The sequence below is a fragment of the Lagopus muta genome, chromosome 1, assembly GCF_023343835.1.
Source record: "Lagopus muta isolate bLagMut1 chromosome 1, bLagMut1 primary, whole genome shotgun sequence".
In the NCBI taxonomy this organism is placed as follows: domain Eukaryota; kingdom Metazoa; phylum Chordata; class Aves; order Galliformes; family Phasianidae; genus Lagopus; species Lagopus muta.
In genome coordinates, this window is record NC_064433.1 from 135,682,318 (window position 1) to 135,701,903 (window position 19,586).

Below are 19,586 nucleotides of genomic sequence, written 5' to 3' on the forward strand. Positions count from 1 at the left end.
ACGCACAGTAATAAATTCAGACTGCTTTATTTTAATCACAAAATCAGCTCTGGAACTTGAAGTTGCCAAAGTTTCTGCAAGGCATGAAATAGAGATGCGCGTGATCCTCTCAATATTTATGAGCTGTAAATTATAAAAATGAGCAGTCCCTGGGTGGAAGTATTTTCAATATTTCAGAAAGGCATTGTGAAGAACTTTTATTAATCTTAATTTTTCTTTCTTCTCCGCTCATCGATTCCTCTCTAAAACCTCAAGCGTGGTATCTTATTTTTTTTTTTTAGAGCAGTTCATTCTTTTCATCAGGTGTGCACTGAACTGGGGAGTTTTGCAAACTTTTAAAGTGGGCCTGAAGTAATGCATTTCTGGTCTTAAATCTGTGTTTGAAGAGCACCATCCTTTGGCCAATTCTTCCTAAAGAAACAGAAAAAATCTTACAGAGCAAATGAACCAGTGTTTTCCTGTGAGCCCTAATAAATGGCACTTTCTGCTTCAGGCTGGCGCCAGTCTAATAAAATACTTAAGCACGTGCATAACTCTGAGAATGTAAGCAATCCTTCCTTATTCAGAAAAGAATGACATTTTAGACTCACTCAAAGCACTTTGGTCTGTGCCCAGCCTGAAGCATGTGCCCAAGTCTGTTGCTGAACCAGAAACAGAGAAGGGCCATCTCTGTGGCAGGTCAGGTATCAGTCGCGAGTGAATCCTTTACCTATTCCTCAGTGCCTAGAAAACTGAGAGCATTCAGCAGCTAATACCTACTGTTCCCTCTCTTGGAGAAGACCATGCCATCTGGAACTGCACCAACCCAGGAGCTGCTGTGGGGCCACTGTGTGTGATGAGGTCCCCTAAAGGTCTCAACTGCACTGCAGCCATTTGCCAGTGCCATGGATTAGAAAATACCTTGGGATATTTGTTAGAGGAGATGCAGTGGCTGTTTTGCCATTACACTTGCTTATGGATTACCCACAGAAATTATGGTGGCATTGTCCTTTTCTTTTTGCTGGTGGGTATAAGAAAAACTGGACATAATAGAAATGCTTTTTTACAATAAACATGGCGAGGCACTGGCACGGGTTGCCCTGAGAAGTTGTGGCTGCTCCATCCCTGGAGACACTCAACATCAGGCTGGATAGGCTGTGAGTATCCTGATCGTGCTGCAAGTGTCCCTGTTCATTGCAGATCGGTTAGACTAGATGGCCTTTAAGGGTCCCTTCTAATTCAATGATTCTATGATTGTATTGTTACACCAAAAAATAAAGGACCAAAATTCTGCAATTACAGACCAGAACAGCAGAATTTAATTGTTGAAATTTGTCCTAGTCTCCTGTGCGCCCATCTGGTTCCATAATAAGTTCCACAGTAACAATTTGTTTTTCTGACTAGAGCTAGGATTAATCAGGTCCCTACCAAGTGCACGCTGGCCTAGAGGTAGCTTTTCCCTTGCTCATCTTCCCCAGTTGGCTGTGTAAGTAGTTGCCCATTGAAACTTCAGTTTCATCACATCACGCTGGGGTAACACAGGGCAGACAGTCCTGCTTGGGAATAACCAGTGCGGATGAGAATTGTGTGCACGTGTGTGTATAGCTGTGTGCAGTGGAAAGAGAGGGAGAGAAAGTCATCATAACGTATTCTGCTAAAAAATGAGGTTTATCACAAGACTACTAAAGCAGTAATTTTGGCAGCTAGAAGTCCTGAGTGAGGCAGCTTAATGTTGACACCTTTGCCGCCCATAAGGTAAAGTCTCAAGTAGAGAATCTAAAAGATCCTGTCTAAAAGCCAGAAGAAGAAAAACAAAACGCTCTCCCTCAATGTTTCATTGCACCTTTTATGTGACAGCATCACTTAGCAGCTACATGGGTTGCTCACACAAGGTTTAGTCTTCCCAGGGAATGCAGGGCTTCTGGAAGTGTTTGCCTGATTTGGTGTTTGAAGCCAAGCCCTGTCTCACTGAATTGTATCCTGAATTTTCTGGGGTGTCCTATTACTGCAGTCTCAAGGACATTTTACGATTTGGGTTTAGCTGGGCCAGAATTTCAGGGGAAAGATTAGAAACAAGCAAGAAAGCTGTACTCCTGCATTAGGGTTTGTCATAAGAGCTACAGTCTTCTGAAATGTCAAATTCCTGAGACTGACTGTGGGTCAGAACTTTCCATTAAGCTTCTCCTCTGGATCTGCCTGAAGATCAGATGACAGACACCAGAAAGCCATGTTTATTTACATAGTCAGAGTTTAAAATAAGAAATTTGCAGTCATGTTTATGTTAAAAGAAGGGTTTCTAAAAGTTCTTTGTGAAGGGACAGCATCATTTGCTTTTACAAAGTAGTAAGCAGAACCTTTTCTCTGGTACTCATAGCCTATTTGGGAAGTTCTTTCCAGCATCCATGGGGCAAAGCTGTTTAAATACAGAGTTATCTACAAAAATAAAGTGGTAAAGCTATAAAGCATTTGTTATCTTGGCAGGCTACAATAATTTTTTCTCAGTATTTCAGGAAGACTTTGACATTCCCCAAAGTTCATCAGCTTGTCTGTTTTGAGAAGGGGTTTTCTTTTTGCCTTTAATCTTCTACCAATAGTGAAAATGACTTTCTTTATATCAATATGAGGCTGTTTTTTTATCACCCTTTGTTTAGATGCCAGGTCTCTTATTGACCTTTTTAGCTAGGTTTTACCGTGAACAAAGAGTAATGGGTTTTGTTGTTTTAAAAAAAGCAGTCTCATTGTTAAGCTGGATTCCAGCCATTGGGATTTATTATCTATTCTTAAAAGACAAATCAGGGCTTTGATATTGAGAGCTGGAGCACTTTGTCCAAATGGTGCACTGCTGTAAATTCAGGAAATTCTAATTGTTTAATTTTTTTTTAACTCTTCGTACTTTCATATGTCAGAGAGCTAGAATATATTCCTATCCCACTTGAAGTTGACTAGCAAAGAATTTCCGCAAAGAATTTCCTCACCCTCTGTTGTAGAAAAGTATTGTGAGAATTTGATGTCTTTCTCCTCCTTAATATTTCAAATAATCCAAGTAGACGATCTCCATCAGTTGGGTAAGCGGAGCTGTTACACCTACTTAAGGGAGGGGAACCATCTGGATTTCCTGCCACTTGGAGCCTGCTGGCAAATATTAGGTTGTACCAATTTAGAGCATGATGAAGTGGGAAATAATGGACATTCTTGGAGAATCTGAAATGGGATCAGCTGTTACTGGCGAAAATTGGCAGGTGCAGCGCACTATGCTGACTGTAAGCATGATCTCACATTGGAGAGTGCAGCTGGGAAAATGGCCTGCTAATTGAATGGTAGTAGGTCTCCCAGGGCTCTGACAGCCATGGAGCATCGCTAATTGGAGGCTCCTGTTTGCCTTGACGGTGGCTGTCACTGAATGAAGGAGCCTGCAGGTTGACATTTCTCTAGGTGCTGGCGTTTGTCGCCTTTTTGTGGAAGTGAGTCCTCATGGAGTCAGAAGTACTCTCAGACTTAAGAGGGTTGGCATGAGGCTGGCAATATCTATTTCTCATTTGTGTTTGCAGCATGCTGGCAGTGATTTGGAGCCATAAAAGCCTCTCAGTTACACATTTGTTTAACTGTGCACTTGTACTGTTATCTTTTCCATCCCTCTCTTTTCCCTTCTTGTATTCGCTTGTAATAGGTTTCTAAATTAGCTTCACAGCAAGTAGCAAGTATTCCTTTTTTGGGGAGCCCAAGGAGGCCTTGTCCTTGACTGAGTTTTTTGGATGCTGCCATAATTCATGCAGTAATTAGAGAAAGAAAAATAGCCTTGTTTTGGTCCAGAACAGTGCCACATGTACCTTTGGTTCATATGAGTCTCAGAATAGTATAGTAGAGCACGCAAAAGCATGCATGCGTTAGCCGTGGCTTCATTTTTCATATGTTGTTTTTATTCATTAAGTGCAAACATATTGCATTGCATACCAATTTGATGCAAAGGTCTGCTGGCAAAATGTGGCATTTTCCCTCAGCTGTTAGCACCCCTCGAAGGAAGATCTATTGGAAATGAGTGCTGTGCAGATAGTGCTCCTGCTGCCTGCAGGGTGTAATCCATGTATCAGGTAAACATAGAATCACAGAATGGCTTGGTTTGGAAGGGACCTTAAAGATGCCTTTGTGGCCAAGACAGTGGTAACCTGAGGTGTATTAGAAAGTGTGTGGCCAGCAGGTTGAGGGAGGTGATCCTCCCCCTCTACTCTGCATTGGTGAGGCCACATCTGGAGCACTGTGTCCAATTTTGGGCTCCCCAGTTCAAGAAAGATGGGGAACTACTAGAGATAGTACAGTGGAGTGCCAGAAAGATGATTATGAGGAAATGCTGAGAGATCTGTGGCTGTTGGGTCTGGAGAAGTGAAATCTGAGGGGAAATCTTATCAATGCCTGTAAGTATATAAAGGACAGGAATCAAGTGGATGAGGCCAGGCTCTTTTCAGTGGTGCCCAGTGACAGGACAAGGGATAACAGGCACAAACTGGAACACAGGAAGTTCCATGTGAATGTGAGGAAAAATTCTTTCCTTTGAGGGTAACAGCACTGCAGGCTGCCGAGAGACACTGTGGAATTTCTTTCTGTGGAGATATTCAAAGCCTGCCCTGACGGTTTCCTGTGCAATCCTACTACAGGGAGTCCTATCACTGTCTGTGTAAAAAATCACATCTCATCTTTTACATAAGCCCCTTTTAAGTACTGGAAGGCTGCAGTGAAGTCTTCCCAGAGCCTTCTCTTCTCCAGGATGAACAAGCCCAACTTCCTCAGCATTTCTTCATGGGAGGGATGTTCCAACCCTCTGATCACCTTTGTGGCCTCCTGTGGACCCACTCCAACTGTGTATCTATAAACCATTCCATTATGTGAGAAGTAGCTTGCCTGTTCAGGAGGTGATTAGCCTTTGGCATTTTTAGGCATGAGGTATCTGAAAGTGTGAATTGAACAAAGAGGTGTGGGCAGAAAAATGGTCTGGACACCCCGGTGATGTACTCTCTCTGTGGATTTCAAACTAAGTTCTAAACCCATCACGTGGACTGATTATACAAGCTGTATCCCAAACAATTCTTTCAGGGGCCACCATGCTTCTGCTCAGCCGACGAGGTACAGTGGGAAGGATGCCTTCATATTGCTTTTGCCTGGGGATAGCCTGCATGAGATTGGAGGCAGGGAAAGGAAATCAGAAGGGTTTGAAGTTGTGCACTGATTTGTGTTGTCTGGTTCCTCAGTGCCTGAGACTTACTCGGGTTTGGCCACCCCCTTGGTGACCAGCATCATCCTCATGCTGGGACCAGAATGCATGCAGGCTCAGCATCCCTGTGGTATCCATTCTGTGGGGAAAGGGTCGGGGTCACTCAGAGAGTGACCTAGGTGCGGCAAGCTGTGATGGGTCATTAATGTCCCTCATTCTTTCTCTTTCTTTTTTCTTTTTTTTTTTCTTTCTTTTTCTACCTATTCTTTTTGCCTTTCTCTTTTCCTTTTCTGCCCCATTTTCATTTTTCCCTTCCCCTTCCCCTTTCCCTTCCCTTTCCCCTTCCCCCTCCCTTCCCTCTCCCTTCCCATCTCCTTTCTATCCCCTTCCCATCTCCTTTCTATCGCCTTCCTTTTTCCTTCTCCTTTTCTTCTCCTACCGCTTGTTTTCCTTTCTGTTCCTTTTTCCTTTCCTTTTCTTCCTCTGCCTCCTTTCCTTCCTTTTTCTGTCCCCTTTCCCTTCACTCAGCTCAACGACTCTGCCAAGCAGCTCATTGAGATGGACAAGACTTGCTCAGCAGCTGCCGCTGGCTGTGAGGCACCACCAGATCCAGCTGCAGCAGTGGGGCTGGGGCCATGCCCCACACCAAGCAGTGCAGGGGCAACGGCAGCAGCTCCACGACCAGTGGAGGGCAAGAAGAATGCCAAGAAGCGGCACTCCTTCACCGCCCTCAGCATGACCCACAAGTCCTCCCAGTCTGCCAGCAACCGGCACTCCATGGAGATCAGCGCTCCCGTCCTCATCAGCTCCAGCGACCCACGGGCAGCTGCTAGGATTGGGGACCTAGCACACCTGTCCTCCAGTGCTCCTGCCCAGGTAAGAAGTAAGGGACTTTGCCCAGCCCTGCAGCCTGGAAGGCATAGCTGAAGCTGAGGGCTGCTTCACCTCCTCCGACACATCCCACGCTGGAGCCAGCTGCTGCAGAGCACTGTCTCTCTTGTTTGACAGGATTTAGCACAACAGTTTTTCCTGACCATGCATTAATGAGTGGGCAGGCATGATGAGCTGGAGAGTAAGGCCAAATCATTTTAGGTTTCTTTCAAAGAAAAACAGAATAAAGCATGTTATTGAGGGCATTGTCCAAATGCCTCCTGAACAGGCACAGGATATCAGCCGCCTCGCTAGGAAGCCTGTCCCAGTGTTTGACCACCCTCATGGTAAATAAATGTTTCCCATTGCTGAGTCTGATCCTCCTCTGATGCAGTTTTGTGCCATTCTTTTGCATCCTGCCATTGATTCCCAGGAGCAGAGCTTGGCACCTTGTTCTGTTTCACCTTCTCAGGCAGCTGCAGAAAGCAGAGGTCATCTCTGTCTCCTCTTCTCCAGCCTAGACAGCCCAGTATCCTCAGCCTCTCCTCACTTAGGACATGCCTTCCAGCACTGTTGCCAGCACCCTCCTCTGTATGCAATCATTAACTTAACCTACATTAAAAAAAAAAAAAAAAAAAAGCAACACTCCTACAGTATGTACATATTCCATCACTTTCTGTTATAGAGAGGAATAATATTGAGTGATCCTGTTATCCTTGCTCTGGACTGTACTTTCTCCCACTTAGGGTGATGTTACCTGTACGAACGTCATGTGCTTGGTGCACATCAGGGACAAATAAAATTTCTACAGCGATTATTTCCTTCCATATCACTGGAAGACAAACAGTTGTACTGTAGTTTGGCAAGTATCTGGTACCTGGTTAGCGGCCACTGCCCAGAAATGCTCAACAAGATATCAGATATGCATGCGTGCTGATGAGTATTTATTCATTTCTTCCCTGCTCAAAAATCCCAGCGGATCCAAAGCACTTCTGGGCTACTGCTGCAAAGGGGTGGGCAAAGTAGGAGCAGAGTCTGTGGGGATATGCTGAAATTCTGTGCAAACACCCACTCCTTACATTGATAAAGGAATCCGAATGGCAGTTTGCAGTTTGGAGGTGTAGAATTAAATGGAGAATAATAATGGTCTAAAACCTCACTGTTGAGGAGCGTGAAGGTGAGGATACGGCCCCTGCTGGAAGAGGCGTGTATGCCAAGATGTACTGGGACATCTGTGACTTGGTGCAAACTCTAGCTGGGAGTCAGGGTCCCAGGCTCATCAAGTAAATGACACCCAGGTTTTTGGCACTCAGAGTGACACATTTGGACTTTGCAGAGATGTGACAGTCTGTGGCTTTTCTGTTCTTGTACTAGTTGAAGAGAAAAGCGTGCACACACTTTGCCAGAGTCATGTGAAGGCTCAGTCTAAGCATAGTACAAAAATCAGACCAAAAAGCAGAAAGTGCTTTAATTACCCTCCCCTGCTTTGGCAGAACAACTGGTGTGCAAAGCCCCACTCACTTCACAGACTGTTGTGGTGTCTGGATGCATGTGGTTGGGGCCAAGAAGGAGTCAGTGTTCCCCATAGGAGCTTTAAATGCATGTTGTAGGGAGGTTAGCTGGGTCCTTCACACTGAGGGAAGAGCATGAAATCTGTGTCATGGTGAGAGGCACAGCTAAGGCTGGAGTGCAGTGAAGCCAGCCCAGTTGGGACAGGGAGACACATGGAGAGTGCTGTAGCTCCAGTTCTTCTGCCTCAGGACTCAGATCAGTCAGGCAGGCAAGGCAGCTGGAGACATGCCTCTACCACTGCTGGCCAAAGTGATCTTGGCCAAAACCCAGAGGAGGGAAGAAGAGTCGTGCTTGCTGGTTTCAGCTTTGGAGAAAGGAGATTTATCGAATCATTAAGGTTGGAAAAGATTTCTAAAGTTATCTGGTCCAACCTCCAATGCATCCCCACCATGCCCTCATAACCACATCCCTCAGTGCTACATCCACATGTTACCTGAATATTTCCAGGGGCAGAGTCCCTACCACCTTCCTGGGCAGCCTGTGCCAGTGCATCACCTCTCCTGAGAAGAAATGTTTGCTAACATCCAACCTGAACCTCCCCTGGTGTAATTTAAGGCCATTCCCTCTCATCCTGTCACTGTTACCTGAGAGAAGATGCCAGTCCCCACCTCACCACAACCTCCTTTCAGGTTGCTGTAGAGAGCAATAAGGTCTCCCCTGAGCCTCCTCTTCTCCAGATTAAATGAACCCACTTCCCTCAGCCGTTCCTGATAAGACTTGTGCTCCAGACCCTTCACCAGCTTTGTTGCCCTTCCCTCTGTGAAAATGTATTATTGCAGTCCCAAATATCCAGTCACTGCAAAAGTGGCATTTGCACGTGTGAATGCATTTGTCTGCTTTTGGAGGCCTTACTGTTTGATGTGTGGTTTGAAGGACTTAAAGATTCGCATTTACAAACTTCACTAGGAATCTATTGGGAAAAAAAATGTGGAACTGACATTCTCACTCTGTTCTCCTGACTGGAGGAGCAGCCTGCAGATAAATGTCTCACCGCTTCAAGACTTGCAGTAAAATCACAAGAGCTACTAACACAACTTAGAGAGGTCTGCAGAGAGCTCAGAATCTGCCTCTTACAAAATGAGCATTAAAATTGGGCATCTATATCTATGTATCTATTAAATCCATAATTTGAGGGGTTGCATTTTAGATCAAAATATCAGAAATGTAGCTCCTTCTCTGCTATCTGCTGAGACCTGACACTACTCCGAAACAACGATGCTGCAGCTTCAGACAAAAGATAGACTCAGAGTTTTTATTTTATTCAAGTGTGGCTGAATGCCAGCCAAAACAGCACAAATAGTGGACCCCAGCACAGCCAAGTTGAGGCATTTGGAGCAGCAAGAGTCTTGTGTTCAGATTGGTTTGTTCTTGAACACACTTGGTGTATTTAAGGTGAGATGTCCTGTGTGTCTCATTAAGGATCTGACATGCCCACAACCCACGGGCCGGCTGTTCTGCTGGAGGGTTGCTGCCACCAAACAGCACTGAGCTCAGCCATGGGAAGCAGGGTCACCCTCTCCTTCCTCCCTTTGGGACAGACCTGTCTGTCCTGCAAGTTGTCCTCACTGCCCTCTCTATATAACTATCTCAGGCCCCTGCTAGTCTGCAGCAGCAAATTTGGCCAAAGTATATTTTTTAATAGGGGAAACAACAAATTCACAGTTTCAGTTCTGGCTGTCAAGCAAATTTATGCCTTTCTTTTCATCCTTAGTTTCAAAATTTGATTTACTGTATCTTTAAATATCCTTGAAATTTTCAGACACTTCACCAGTGTTTAAATTCATCTCCTCATGAAAAAAATAGAGGATTTTTGTTCCTGTTTTTGTTTTTGTTTGTAGAGTAACTACATACCAGGATCAATGATTGGCTTGAAGGGAGGTTCTGCCTTTTTAAAAACTTTGACATGCATTTTTTCCTATAGTCTATCCTTTGAAAAAACAGAATTCCCCATCCCTGGAGGCACTCAAGGCCAGGTTGGATGGGGCCCTGGGCAGCCTGAGCTTGCAGGGGGTAGCCCTGCCCACAGCAGGGGTTTGGGCTGAGTGGTCTGTAAGGTCCTTCCCACCCAAACCATTCTGTGATTCTGTGATTCTATGAATTCAGTCCCAGAAGCTCTTGAACAGCATCAGCTGCCCTACCTTGGGCCACTGGCCAGTGTCTGGTGGAATGGCCTTCCAAAAAATGGTGTCCATTTCCCTATAGACCAGAGGTACTTCCATCTGAGGCACTTGCTTTCTTTCAGCAAACTGTCAAGGAAACAGAGATGTTAAAGGCTGCGGGAACTTAAAACTGAGGTGCGCATTTCAGATATTTCAGTAATGTGCAATATATTGCACCCCTTAAAAGTTATGTCATACATGGTACTATATTCCTGTGGTTTTTGTCAGTATTTGTGAATTGGAACCAGACTTTCATGCAGAGCTGACATGTTTTCTGTTTTTATGAGTTGTTAGGCTATAATAAGCCTCCTGCTTCTCCAGGAGGGCACAAATCTCTGCATCTTGAGCGCTGATGTGCAGACCATAGTATGAAATCTTAGGTTCTGTAGCACTTCTGCATATTATTAATTCAATAATTGCAGACTACAGGATTTAGACTACAGGATTTAGGATTTAGGATATAGTCATCGTTCTTTAAGCAATATCAAGTCAACTGCTTCCCAATACCCAAGATGCATTTTAAGAGTGTAAAAGATATCTTCATTGCCTGCCTACCTAGGAATGCTCTAAAGCAGGATCAACTTCAGACTACTTCAGATGGACAAAACAGTAACTGGGAAATCACAGTAGTCAAGATACAAAGCATTTCTTTTCAAAGGGGTGATGCTGGGATCTTCATTTTGCTTGCAGCCAAATTTGTTCTGTGCTTTTTGTTGCATGCCAAGTGTCACTCATGAAACCTCCATTTGAAAGGTGATAGCATCAGTCCCTTGTGCAGAATGCCCCATCATGGGTTTTTATTGAAGGTGTGAGATGCCTGTGATGGAGCAGAAGCTGAATTAGGTTGCAGGCACAAGGAGATGCTCGTAACCAAGACTCCCAGGAGAGCAGGAAATGTCCCCCAAGACAGCAATCATGCCCAGGCCTCAGGTGGCTTGTCCCGCTTCCATTTGCACTCCTTATGAATTATTCGTCCCTGCTGTTTGGAAAGGTCAGAGGTCAGTAGCATACCAAACACCCTGGTTTTCAGCAGAAAAAGCTTCTCATGAATAATGAAGCGTGACTGTGTGCACACCAGGACAGCAGCTGAGAGGGGAAGAAAGGATGCTCCTGGCAGGAGGAACTTGTGCGTGCACTTCGAACAACTCATCACTATGCACAGGAAATCCGCTTGTATCTGTGGGTGTCAGAATGGGCTTCTAACCGGAGGCCACATGTTCAGGAAAAGCTGAGAACAATGTCTTGCACGCTCCCAGTTCCAAGCAGCAACAGCATTTGAAATGAAAAATCTCCCTTGAAGTGTCTCCCTGTATAAATCATTTGGAAGTGTGACTCCTTATCAGTTACTTAGAAGCGCTGGATTTTAGCTGAGAAAATGTAATAGCAGAACTCTGGTTGAGCCTTGGCTGATAGCCTAAATGTGCTGGCCATGAGCAGCATACAGATTATATTTAAAATCCAGAGACTATGAACCTTTCATTTTCAAGTGCCTAACAGGCTCTGAGAACAGAAGAGAAAGTCCTGTATTTTTCAGCTTTGGTCTGGAGTCCAAATTGTATCCAACCTGCTCTGATGTTGGCTGCAGATGACAATGGACTGAAATCCAGTAATGACATTTAGACAGCTGAAACAAATGGCAGCCATCTCAAGGGTCTGCACTGGTCAGAATAACAAGAGAACTAATTTTAGTTGGTCTGACCTGTGTTTCTGTTATTTGGATCTACATATGTCATGAAAGCAGTGTAAGACTTTGCTGAAATCTAACCTACATTGTTTCCTAGTTTTTACATAGTCCCAGTTCTACGATGAATTGCTCCCAACTGGAGCCAAACATTGCCTATTTGTTGCATCTCCTTTTTAAATAACTTCATAGAGAGCTCTTCTTGAAGGGCTTTGGAGGTTGGAAGGAACTGAGTTTTTTAAGCAGAAGTTCAGGCAGACATGCAAGCTGCTAATAGTATGCTACTAATAGCGTACATAAATGCTAATAATGCTAATTTAAATATACTCCATGTATTAGGATATATTACATTATTTGTCAAAATGACGGGAAGTGAGATGCGTGAGCTGACTAAATCTATGGGCTGGTTACATAAGCTATTGAAGATCCAGTCAGAGCACAATTCCCTACCAGTGTGAGACAATGTGGTCTCTTTATCCTGTAATTTGTCTCATCATGAATACGTTTTGAAAGATTTTTCAGGAACCACAAAATCTGATTTTTGACTGAATCAAAGCAAAGAAGGCTAAGCTTTAGAAGAGCATTTATTCAACTGTGCATGAAATCCTCTTGCCTGTAAAACAAAAACAAGTTTGTTTTTCTTTCCAGCTACTCCTCAGGGTACTAACCCAAAAACACTTTACCACTAAAATCATTTTTGCACAGGGGTAATCCCAAAGCTTCACGCTGCCTGCCAGTCAGCTGCCGATTTGGAAGACTCAGGAGCAAGCAAGTCTCTCTCTTGGTATTTGCACTACAACACAAAGCACTGTCTGTCCAACACACTCTGTGTGCACATGCGTGACATTTTAGCAGAAGTGACCACAGAGTGTATTTTCCCTTCTCGTTTGTGTGGGATTTTTGTTTACTTGTTTACCACTACCATCTCTCTGAAGAACTTACTACAGGAGCCATTGCACAGGATCCTGATAAGCTTGTTCAATTATCAGGAGGATAATTATGAACTTGGGATTAAATTAACATCTTTTAGAGGTCAAGCCTTCATTTTAATCTTCCCTGTCTTTCTGCCTTTGTATTTTTATGTTGTTTGACCCCAAAATTGTGAGAACCTATTCGCTGTAAAACCATTTAAAGCCCCAGGGAGGAGAGCTAGATACCAGCGCTTGGTGCTGAAAGGGTTGCTCTGAGAGAAAAAAAGGCTGAATAAAATATAATTCTCTTGGTGCTCATTCACATAATGCTTAATTAGGCCTCAACTGGGGGAACTGAGAAGCTGCAAACCAAGATAATCAGTGCTCCTATGGATGGTGATGTCAGAGGAATATTTGGAAGAAGGTGCCAAAAAATATTTGGGTTTTTCTCTCCAATTCACAACTGCCTTTAGACTGCAGCGTGTTGGAAGCTCCAGGAATACATTTGTGTGACTTCTCCAGCTCTCTTCATAGCACCATGACCCATTCACAGAAGACGTGCTCTAGAATTTTTAAGTATTAGGAGCCAAAAAATAATCAGGGCCAACAGGATGGTATGATATTCAGCCTGACCATCATCCGCAGCCATAGATACACACTGTAAGAACCCCTCCGTAAATAGTGAATTTTACAAATTTAGCTTCAGTTTTTGCAGAAAGAAACTGGAAATTTATGCAGCTATTTATGCAGCTGCAACTGCCATTGTTCATGGATATATTATTATTTTTTACACACATACCATTAGGGAAGAAAAAGTCTTGCTTCAGAGTTGGAAAGTCCGTTTCAGCTCCTGCTGTGGTAATTAGCATTTGATGAGGCTACTTGGTCTTACATGTAACACTTTCCATCAATACTTGGTGGCACCACCACGCATTAAGTGCTTATACATTATTTCTGGGAACATTAAGGCCCAGAGTGATTGCCCCAGTCATTGTTTTATGGAGTCAAGAGAATTAGAGAAATGAGTCACAGGAATCTTAAAGACCATTAGCCTATTTTTGTGGTATTTCCAGAGGAGAGTACATCAGCCTATGTGAGTTGAATGTTTGAATGTTTTTCTCTTATTATAAAGCAATACTAAAGAGAAATTCTAAGTAAGCTGTAAATATGCATTCAAGACATTAAAAGAAATTTCCCTGTGAATTAATGAATGTGATAAGTGCCCTGTGGTAAGACAGTGCTAGATTTGCTTTGAAGTCAAAATAGAGATTTCTGGTTGGTGATTTTCTTGATGATAGAACATTCACATGATAGCAGCAGCAATTTTTTTTCCATAAAGGTTGCTGCAAACTGCAGTATTCCTGTACCCTGTTCCCACTTTTATCATTGTTTTCACAGCTTCTGTTCCCCTCCAAGACCGAGTCCTGTGCTTTTGCAAGACACTTCCCTAATCCCTGCAGGCACTACATCTTTTCAAATTAAACAACAAACATGGCCTCAAAATACTAGTGGGAATCTAAAGTGAATCTACAAGGGAGAGAAAAAGGATAGTTTATGCTGGAAGTCTAGAGTACTAATCCTTCTGCTTTCACAGAGGTGTGAATAGGAAGAGAGAAAGGGAATGAATGTGAAATGAACTTCCAGGCTGAGCAGTTATTACCTTTAATTTCCTGATCTCTGTGGGCTTGTCAGTAATGTTTTGCCTGTCTGGTTGTTTTTAAATATATGTCAGACCTGACACAAGAGGCAACAGCATCTCAGTAGTGTATTATTTACTCAGGAGTATATGCTATAAAATTTAATAGAACTATATCATTATATATACATTAAAACATGATTTGTTTTGATGCTCTTGTAAATAACACTTATCAGCTGGAGGAGGAGTGAGACTCATCTGAGCTTAGCCTTGTTGCAGGAGCTTCTGTGAACCATGAAAGTTGTACTATTCATTCTCATCACGAAATGTTGACCTCTGGGCTGCACAGTCATCTGTAAACTTCAGTTTTGTCAGCTAGCTGTGGGTCTCTTTGTTTTGGATGTGACCCAAACAGTGCCATTATTTATTTAAGTATCTAAAAACTGTATTGAGTCAGATGGAAGTTCTACGCAACATTTAGAATTCCAGGGTATTTGCGCCTTTGTGCAGGCAGCCAGGCAAGGCTGTTCTGGAGCAGAGAAGAGCTGTTGCTGTTGAGCTGAGGACTTGGGTCATGGTGAGTCCATCTGGAGGATGCCAGATGGAAGGGAAGAAGTCAGAGGTGGTTGTGTAGTGGCCTAAGTACCTGCGGTGAGGGTTGGCAGGGTCTAACTCAGAAAGCTGCAGGCAATCACTAGGTAGATATCCTCCTCATGAGGAGTGTGATTGCACAGCAAGCCTCATCTGGAAGCTCAGTGGCCAAGCATTTAAGGGCACTAGAGGCTCATAAGGATACAGAGGGCCACTAGAAGGCATTTTCAGAAGTGAGTTCTATTACTTAGGTTGCACTAAAATCTGTGGGAATCAGTTAGAGAAGTACTTCTTAGTGCCTCCCTGAGCAAACTCCATGAAGTGCCTGTTTTTATTAGAGCCTCTTAAAAACCTGACTGTGAGAGACATCTCCTCTCAATAAGGCCTAGTGACAGCAATCATCAGAGATACAGGAAGGACGAATATCCCAGTGCTGCAGTGTTAGGGCCCACTCTGTGTAATGTCTGTGCCATCAGAAAGGATTGATGAGTACACAGACTTCCCAAAGGTTATCCAATACAGAACAAAAAATCAGAGTGTTGTCTCAGATTCCCATTCCCCTGAGCAGATGAAGAGGAAAGGCGGGCATGTTTAGTACCTTGTTCCTTAGATCATGATAATGAAAGTACAACCTGGCTGTTGGGCTAACTGAAGGAGGAAAACAGTCCTGCTGCCCTCTGTATGCTCCTGCAGAGACCCACACAAAACTATGGCAAGAGGAAGCAGAAAGTTAAGCTTCTAGCAAAGGTAATCAAAGTGTGAGGAAATAATAGCTGAGTCTCTCACACTAGACAGTGTGTATTAATCTTCTCACAATTATTATCTTGCAAAACAATCTTGCAGTATTGTATCTTGTAATATGAGCTAACTAGTTATAAATGAAACAGAGAACAGGGAGCCTGAAAGAGGAGGCTTAGAAAGCCTTCACCAACTGTGTCAGGGGCTGTAAATGCAAAGCAGTGAACTTTCAGGCACGTAGCAGCAATCAGGCAGCCACTGAGAGAACTCATCATGGATCATGGGGTGCATGGAGCTGCTGAGAACAGTACTTGTCTGAAAGGCAACGCCAAGGCACGAACAGATGAGCTGGATTCAGCACTATGGAAGGCCATTGGGTCCTGCAGAGTAAAACTTGATGATGACAAGCTGGAACGTAGGCAGACTGGCAAGAACCCCATCATGTCAAGTCTGCAGGGGGGAACAGCTACAGAAAAACTGAACCACAATCAGGAAGCAGGAGCTGATTTGGAGTTCAGATGCATATGATACTAGGCTGAGCAAAGTGGCAAAAATGAGCAGTTTGTAGGGTCCAAGGCAGCAGCACCAGGTGCAGCAGCATTACAGTAACAGACAACAGGCAAGAAACAGAAAATCAAGTGGGTAGAAAACACACAGGGCTATGCAGATTTCTTCAGAATTGGTCAAGGGAAGAAAGCAACATTGACAATTATGTCTTAATCCCTAGGACTGTATGCTGGCACAAGCATAATAGTAAAATAGAAAGCATCTGGGCTCGTGCTTCCAGCGATGATGTTGCAGTAGCCACCACCTTCAGCAAAAGCAAGCAAATGGCTGATGCTAACACAGCTGTTGCTCTCTGGGGTTGAGCAGAGGTGTTGCAGAGGGAGGGCTGAATGATCTAAGGGGAGGATAGCAGATCTCTTGAAGGCAATTCATGTAGCTCCCATAAGACAGATACTGGTGGTACAACGCAAAGAAGTTTGCTCCAGTTGATTTCCCAGTTTTGTGTTGGGTGAAACATGTACTCTGTCTCTCTGCCCAGCATCCTTCTCATTAACAAGCTCAAAACAAGTGAGGGATCATGCCCCAGCTATGCCTACATTTTGGGGTTGGTTGTTACTACCTCACTGATGTGACAGGGAGGATTAATAGAGCCTTAGCTGCAGAACTGGAAAGAATACTTAGTTTTACACATAGGGCTGAGAGCTGCCTGGAATCTTCCTTGTTTGAATGTGCAGCCAGAAAGTGGGGAAATAATGAGAAAAAGGAGATGTACTTGTCACTACAGCTTCATGATTGAGTGTGGATGTTGGTGAGAGAGGAGACAGCTTGCTGCTTGTTGCCAAAAGCTGGGGAGTCACAGAGCAGAGTCTTCATATTTCACTGCTTGATTTCTTAATGATATTGTGTTAATATTCAGCAAAGCAATATAAATTAGCAATGAAATATCAAGACATGACACTGTAATAATTATGTGGGCTTCTCTGGAATGAGGTGACCTTGAAATCCTTTAATTAAGTAGCAGTGTGTGTCTTGGTTTAATTCAGTGTCATTTGTAAGTGCAAAGAAATGTCTCTGTGTTTCTGTTCCTAAAATAGATCAAAATTTACTGTTTGCTAGATAGCATTTGGAAAGAAAAATGCTGCACTGGAGGTCTGTGAACCGCTCAGAATCTTTGCTGTATGGAAGAGGTTTTGTCTGAACCTGCAGTTTGTACATAAATCTAGGATTTGTAGATCCATTCTACATATAGATGTGCATCCAGCATTTGGTTGGACTTAGAAAAAATAATTTTTGCTCAGGTAAACTATTGCACGTCCCATTGGTCTAGCTCTATTTGAAGCCGTATATTTGAAGCAAAGATATGTTGCTACAGCCCTTGTCATTATTTCAGTGTAAGTTTCTGAGCAGGATTCATTTTTGACGTAGATGAACAGGAACTTTGGTGAGACAACCCAAAAGAGTTTGCCCTCCATATTTTAGCTCAGCATTAAATTTTGAAAGAGGAATTATGGCACTCAGATTTGCCTTTCAATATCAGTAGCTGGAAAATGTACCTGCCCGGTTCTCTGTATGAGAGTGGTGGTTTATTCGCTGTGGTAAAAGTAGAGTATAATTTCTCCATTCAGAGATCCTCCTGTTCTGGGTTAAGCTGTTACCTGTCTCTTTAATAAGGAGAGTATTCCTCAGGTCAAGAACCGTATAGAGAGATGTGACTATGTTTTGGAAATGCAATAATATGTTCTTCCCCATAGATCCATAAGTCATTAGCAAAATGAGAAAAAAACAAGCCATTGAGGGAAATGGATACCTTTACCAAAAAAGCTACTATTGCAGAGATGTACGTGTTGAGCTGCTTTCACGGAGCAGTCAAGTAGTTTTGTTTCCTAAAAGTTAAGACTTGCACACAGATTACATCTGATTTTCTCTGACGTGTACATAGAAATGCAGTTAATAAGATAAAATCCCCTCTGTCAGAAATGTGTTTCTAGAACATGTAAGCTTAGAAGATTTTTTAATGCAGCATTATGAAAGTAGTAAGTCTTTGAATTGAGAAATGATGCGCCTTCATTTCTGTTTCATGTAGCAGTGGGCTTCACCTTAATCCTTGCATGTTCTTGTATACTTTCAGGATTCCTCCTCAATTGGAACAGCCACGGTGGCTGGTCCCAGGACAAGTGCAGTAATTGGAGATCAGGGAGTACCACCGAAGGTCCAGCTCCCCCTCAATATGTAAGCATTCAGCTCGTCTCACTTCTTACTCTTTGTTTCCAATCATGTGCATGTGTACATGTGTTTGAAATCTGCAAGCATGAATCTCAGCTCAGGAGCACTGAGAAGAGAGATACCTCAATTTCTTACACAACTCAGCCTCTGATGAAGCTGAAAAATGAATCGTGAGAAGCAAGACATCCCTTTCTCTTTGAGACTCCTGCTATATTTTTATTACAGCTACATGAATCACCGTTAAGGAAAAGGAATGCCTCTCAACTAGGGAAAATCTTCCTCCTTCATTCAGCTAAAGCTCCTTGAAAGATGTAGTCCTATGTAATCAAACATCATTAACTAGGAAAAGGTGACCCATTTGCATTTTTTTCAGTACCATCAGCAAAGGCATCAAACTAACATATAAAGTGCAAGGGTATCATGGACTTGTTATATAGCGTGTGGAAAAACAGAAGGTTGACTAGGTACAGAACAAAGTGATAGCCTTTGTTATAATAAATCTCTTCCTGTCTAATTGGCTAATTTGGTACCTGTATAGTCAAAGTTCTCAGCCCTTTCCTCTGATCACACATGCTTCATGTAAGCAGTAGAACTATATAGACACATACACATGCATACCAGTATTTTAGGGTTTTGTGGGGGTTTTTTTTGTTTGTTTTTTGTTTTTTTTGTTTGTTTGTTTGTTTGTTTGTTTAATGAGTAAGATAATATCTGAATTCAGAAATTATCTTCTAAAATAATCGGAAATCTGCTTTAAGGAAAATGATAGAGTTGAAACAGCAAAGGCAAAATTGTTCTTGGGTACCAATGTAGGGCCTGCACACCTGTGGGGTATTACATGTCGCTGGGTACCCCGCAGAGAGGTCACATCATCACCCTGCAGACACTCAGTTGGAGCCTATGTGCCCACATAGTGGGCAAAAATTTATTTCAGCTGGTTCCATAATCAGCAGTATTTTTGATATTTAGTTGCTGAATTAGACCAATTCCTGGCTCTATGGCAATGCCTCTGCCCTTGTACCTCAGCAGCCCTCCCCTGCTCCCTTCCTTTCTTCTCATCTCTGAGAAGCAGCCTCATTATCCACTCAGACTTTTTGCATTGACAGGCCAAGCTCCAGCCAAGGAGTTAACATTATCTGAACTGGAGAAGCTCAGCCCAAGACAGGGCCATGGGAGTTTTGCATTATAACTGGGCTCACAGGTTGTTCCCCCAGGCCAAGACTGTGAGCTGTGCTCTTTCTTAGACATTTTTAGGGAACTGAGTGAGGAGAAGATTTTTTTTAGGGAACTGAGTTGGGGGAATTTGCATAGAAAAACAGAAAAAAACTCATAGGAGAACTGGAAACAGCTGCAAAAGAAAGCAACTACAATCCACATTAGGGTGTTTTTCTCTGAACCTTCTTCCAGTATCTCAACCTGTAAATTACATTATTGCATGTAGTCCTTTGGGAAAAGGGCTGAGTGTGACCATCTAAAATGTTCTGTCCTTTAATTACCCCTAGCTCCTGAATATGAG

The 19,586-nt window shown here is 43.2% G+C and overlaps 1 protein-coding gene across 1 annotated transcript in view; it reads left to right on the forward strand.

Moving 5' to 3' along the window:
- The window catches only part of SH3RF3 (SH3 domain containing ring finger 3), a 234,342-nt gene that overhangs the window by 171,819 nt on the left and 42,937 nt on the right, over positions 1-19,586 (forward strand). The window contains exons 4-5 of the mRNA XM_048962496.1: positions 5,711-6,058; positions 17,976-18,076. Coding sequence (XP_048818453.1) covers positions 5,711-6,058; positions 17,976-18,076 — 449 coding nt within the window. The remainder of the gene's footprint in view (positions 1-5,710; positions 6,059-17,975; positions 18,077-19,586) is intronic.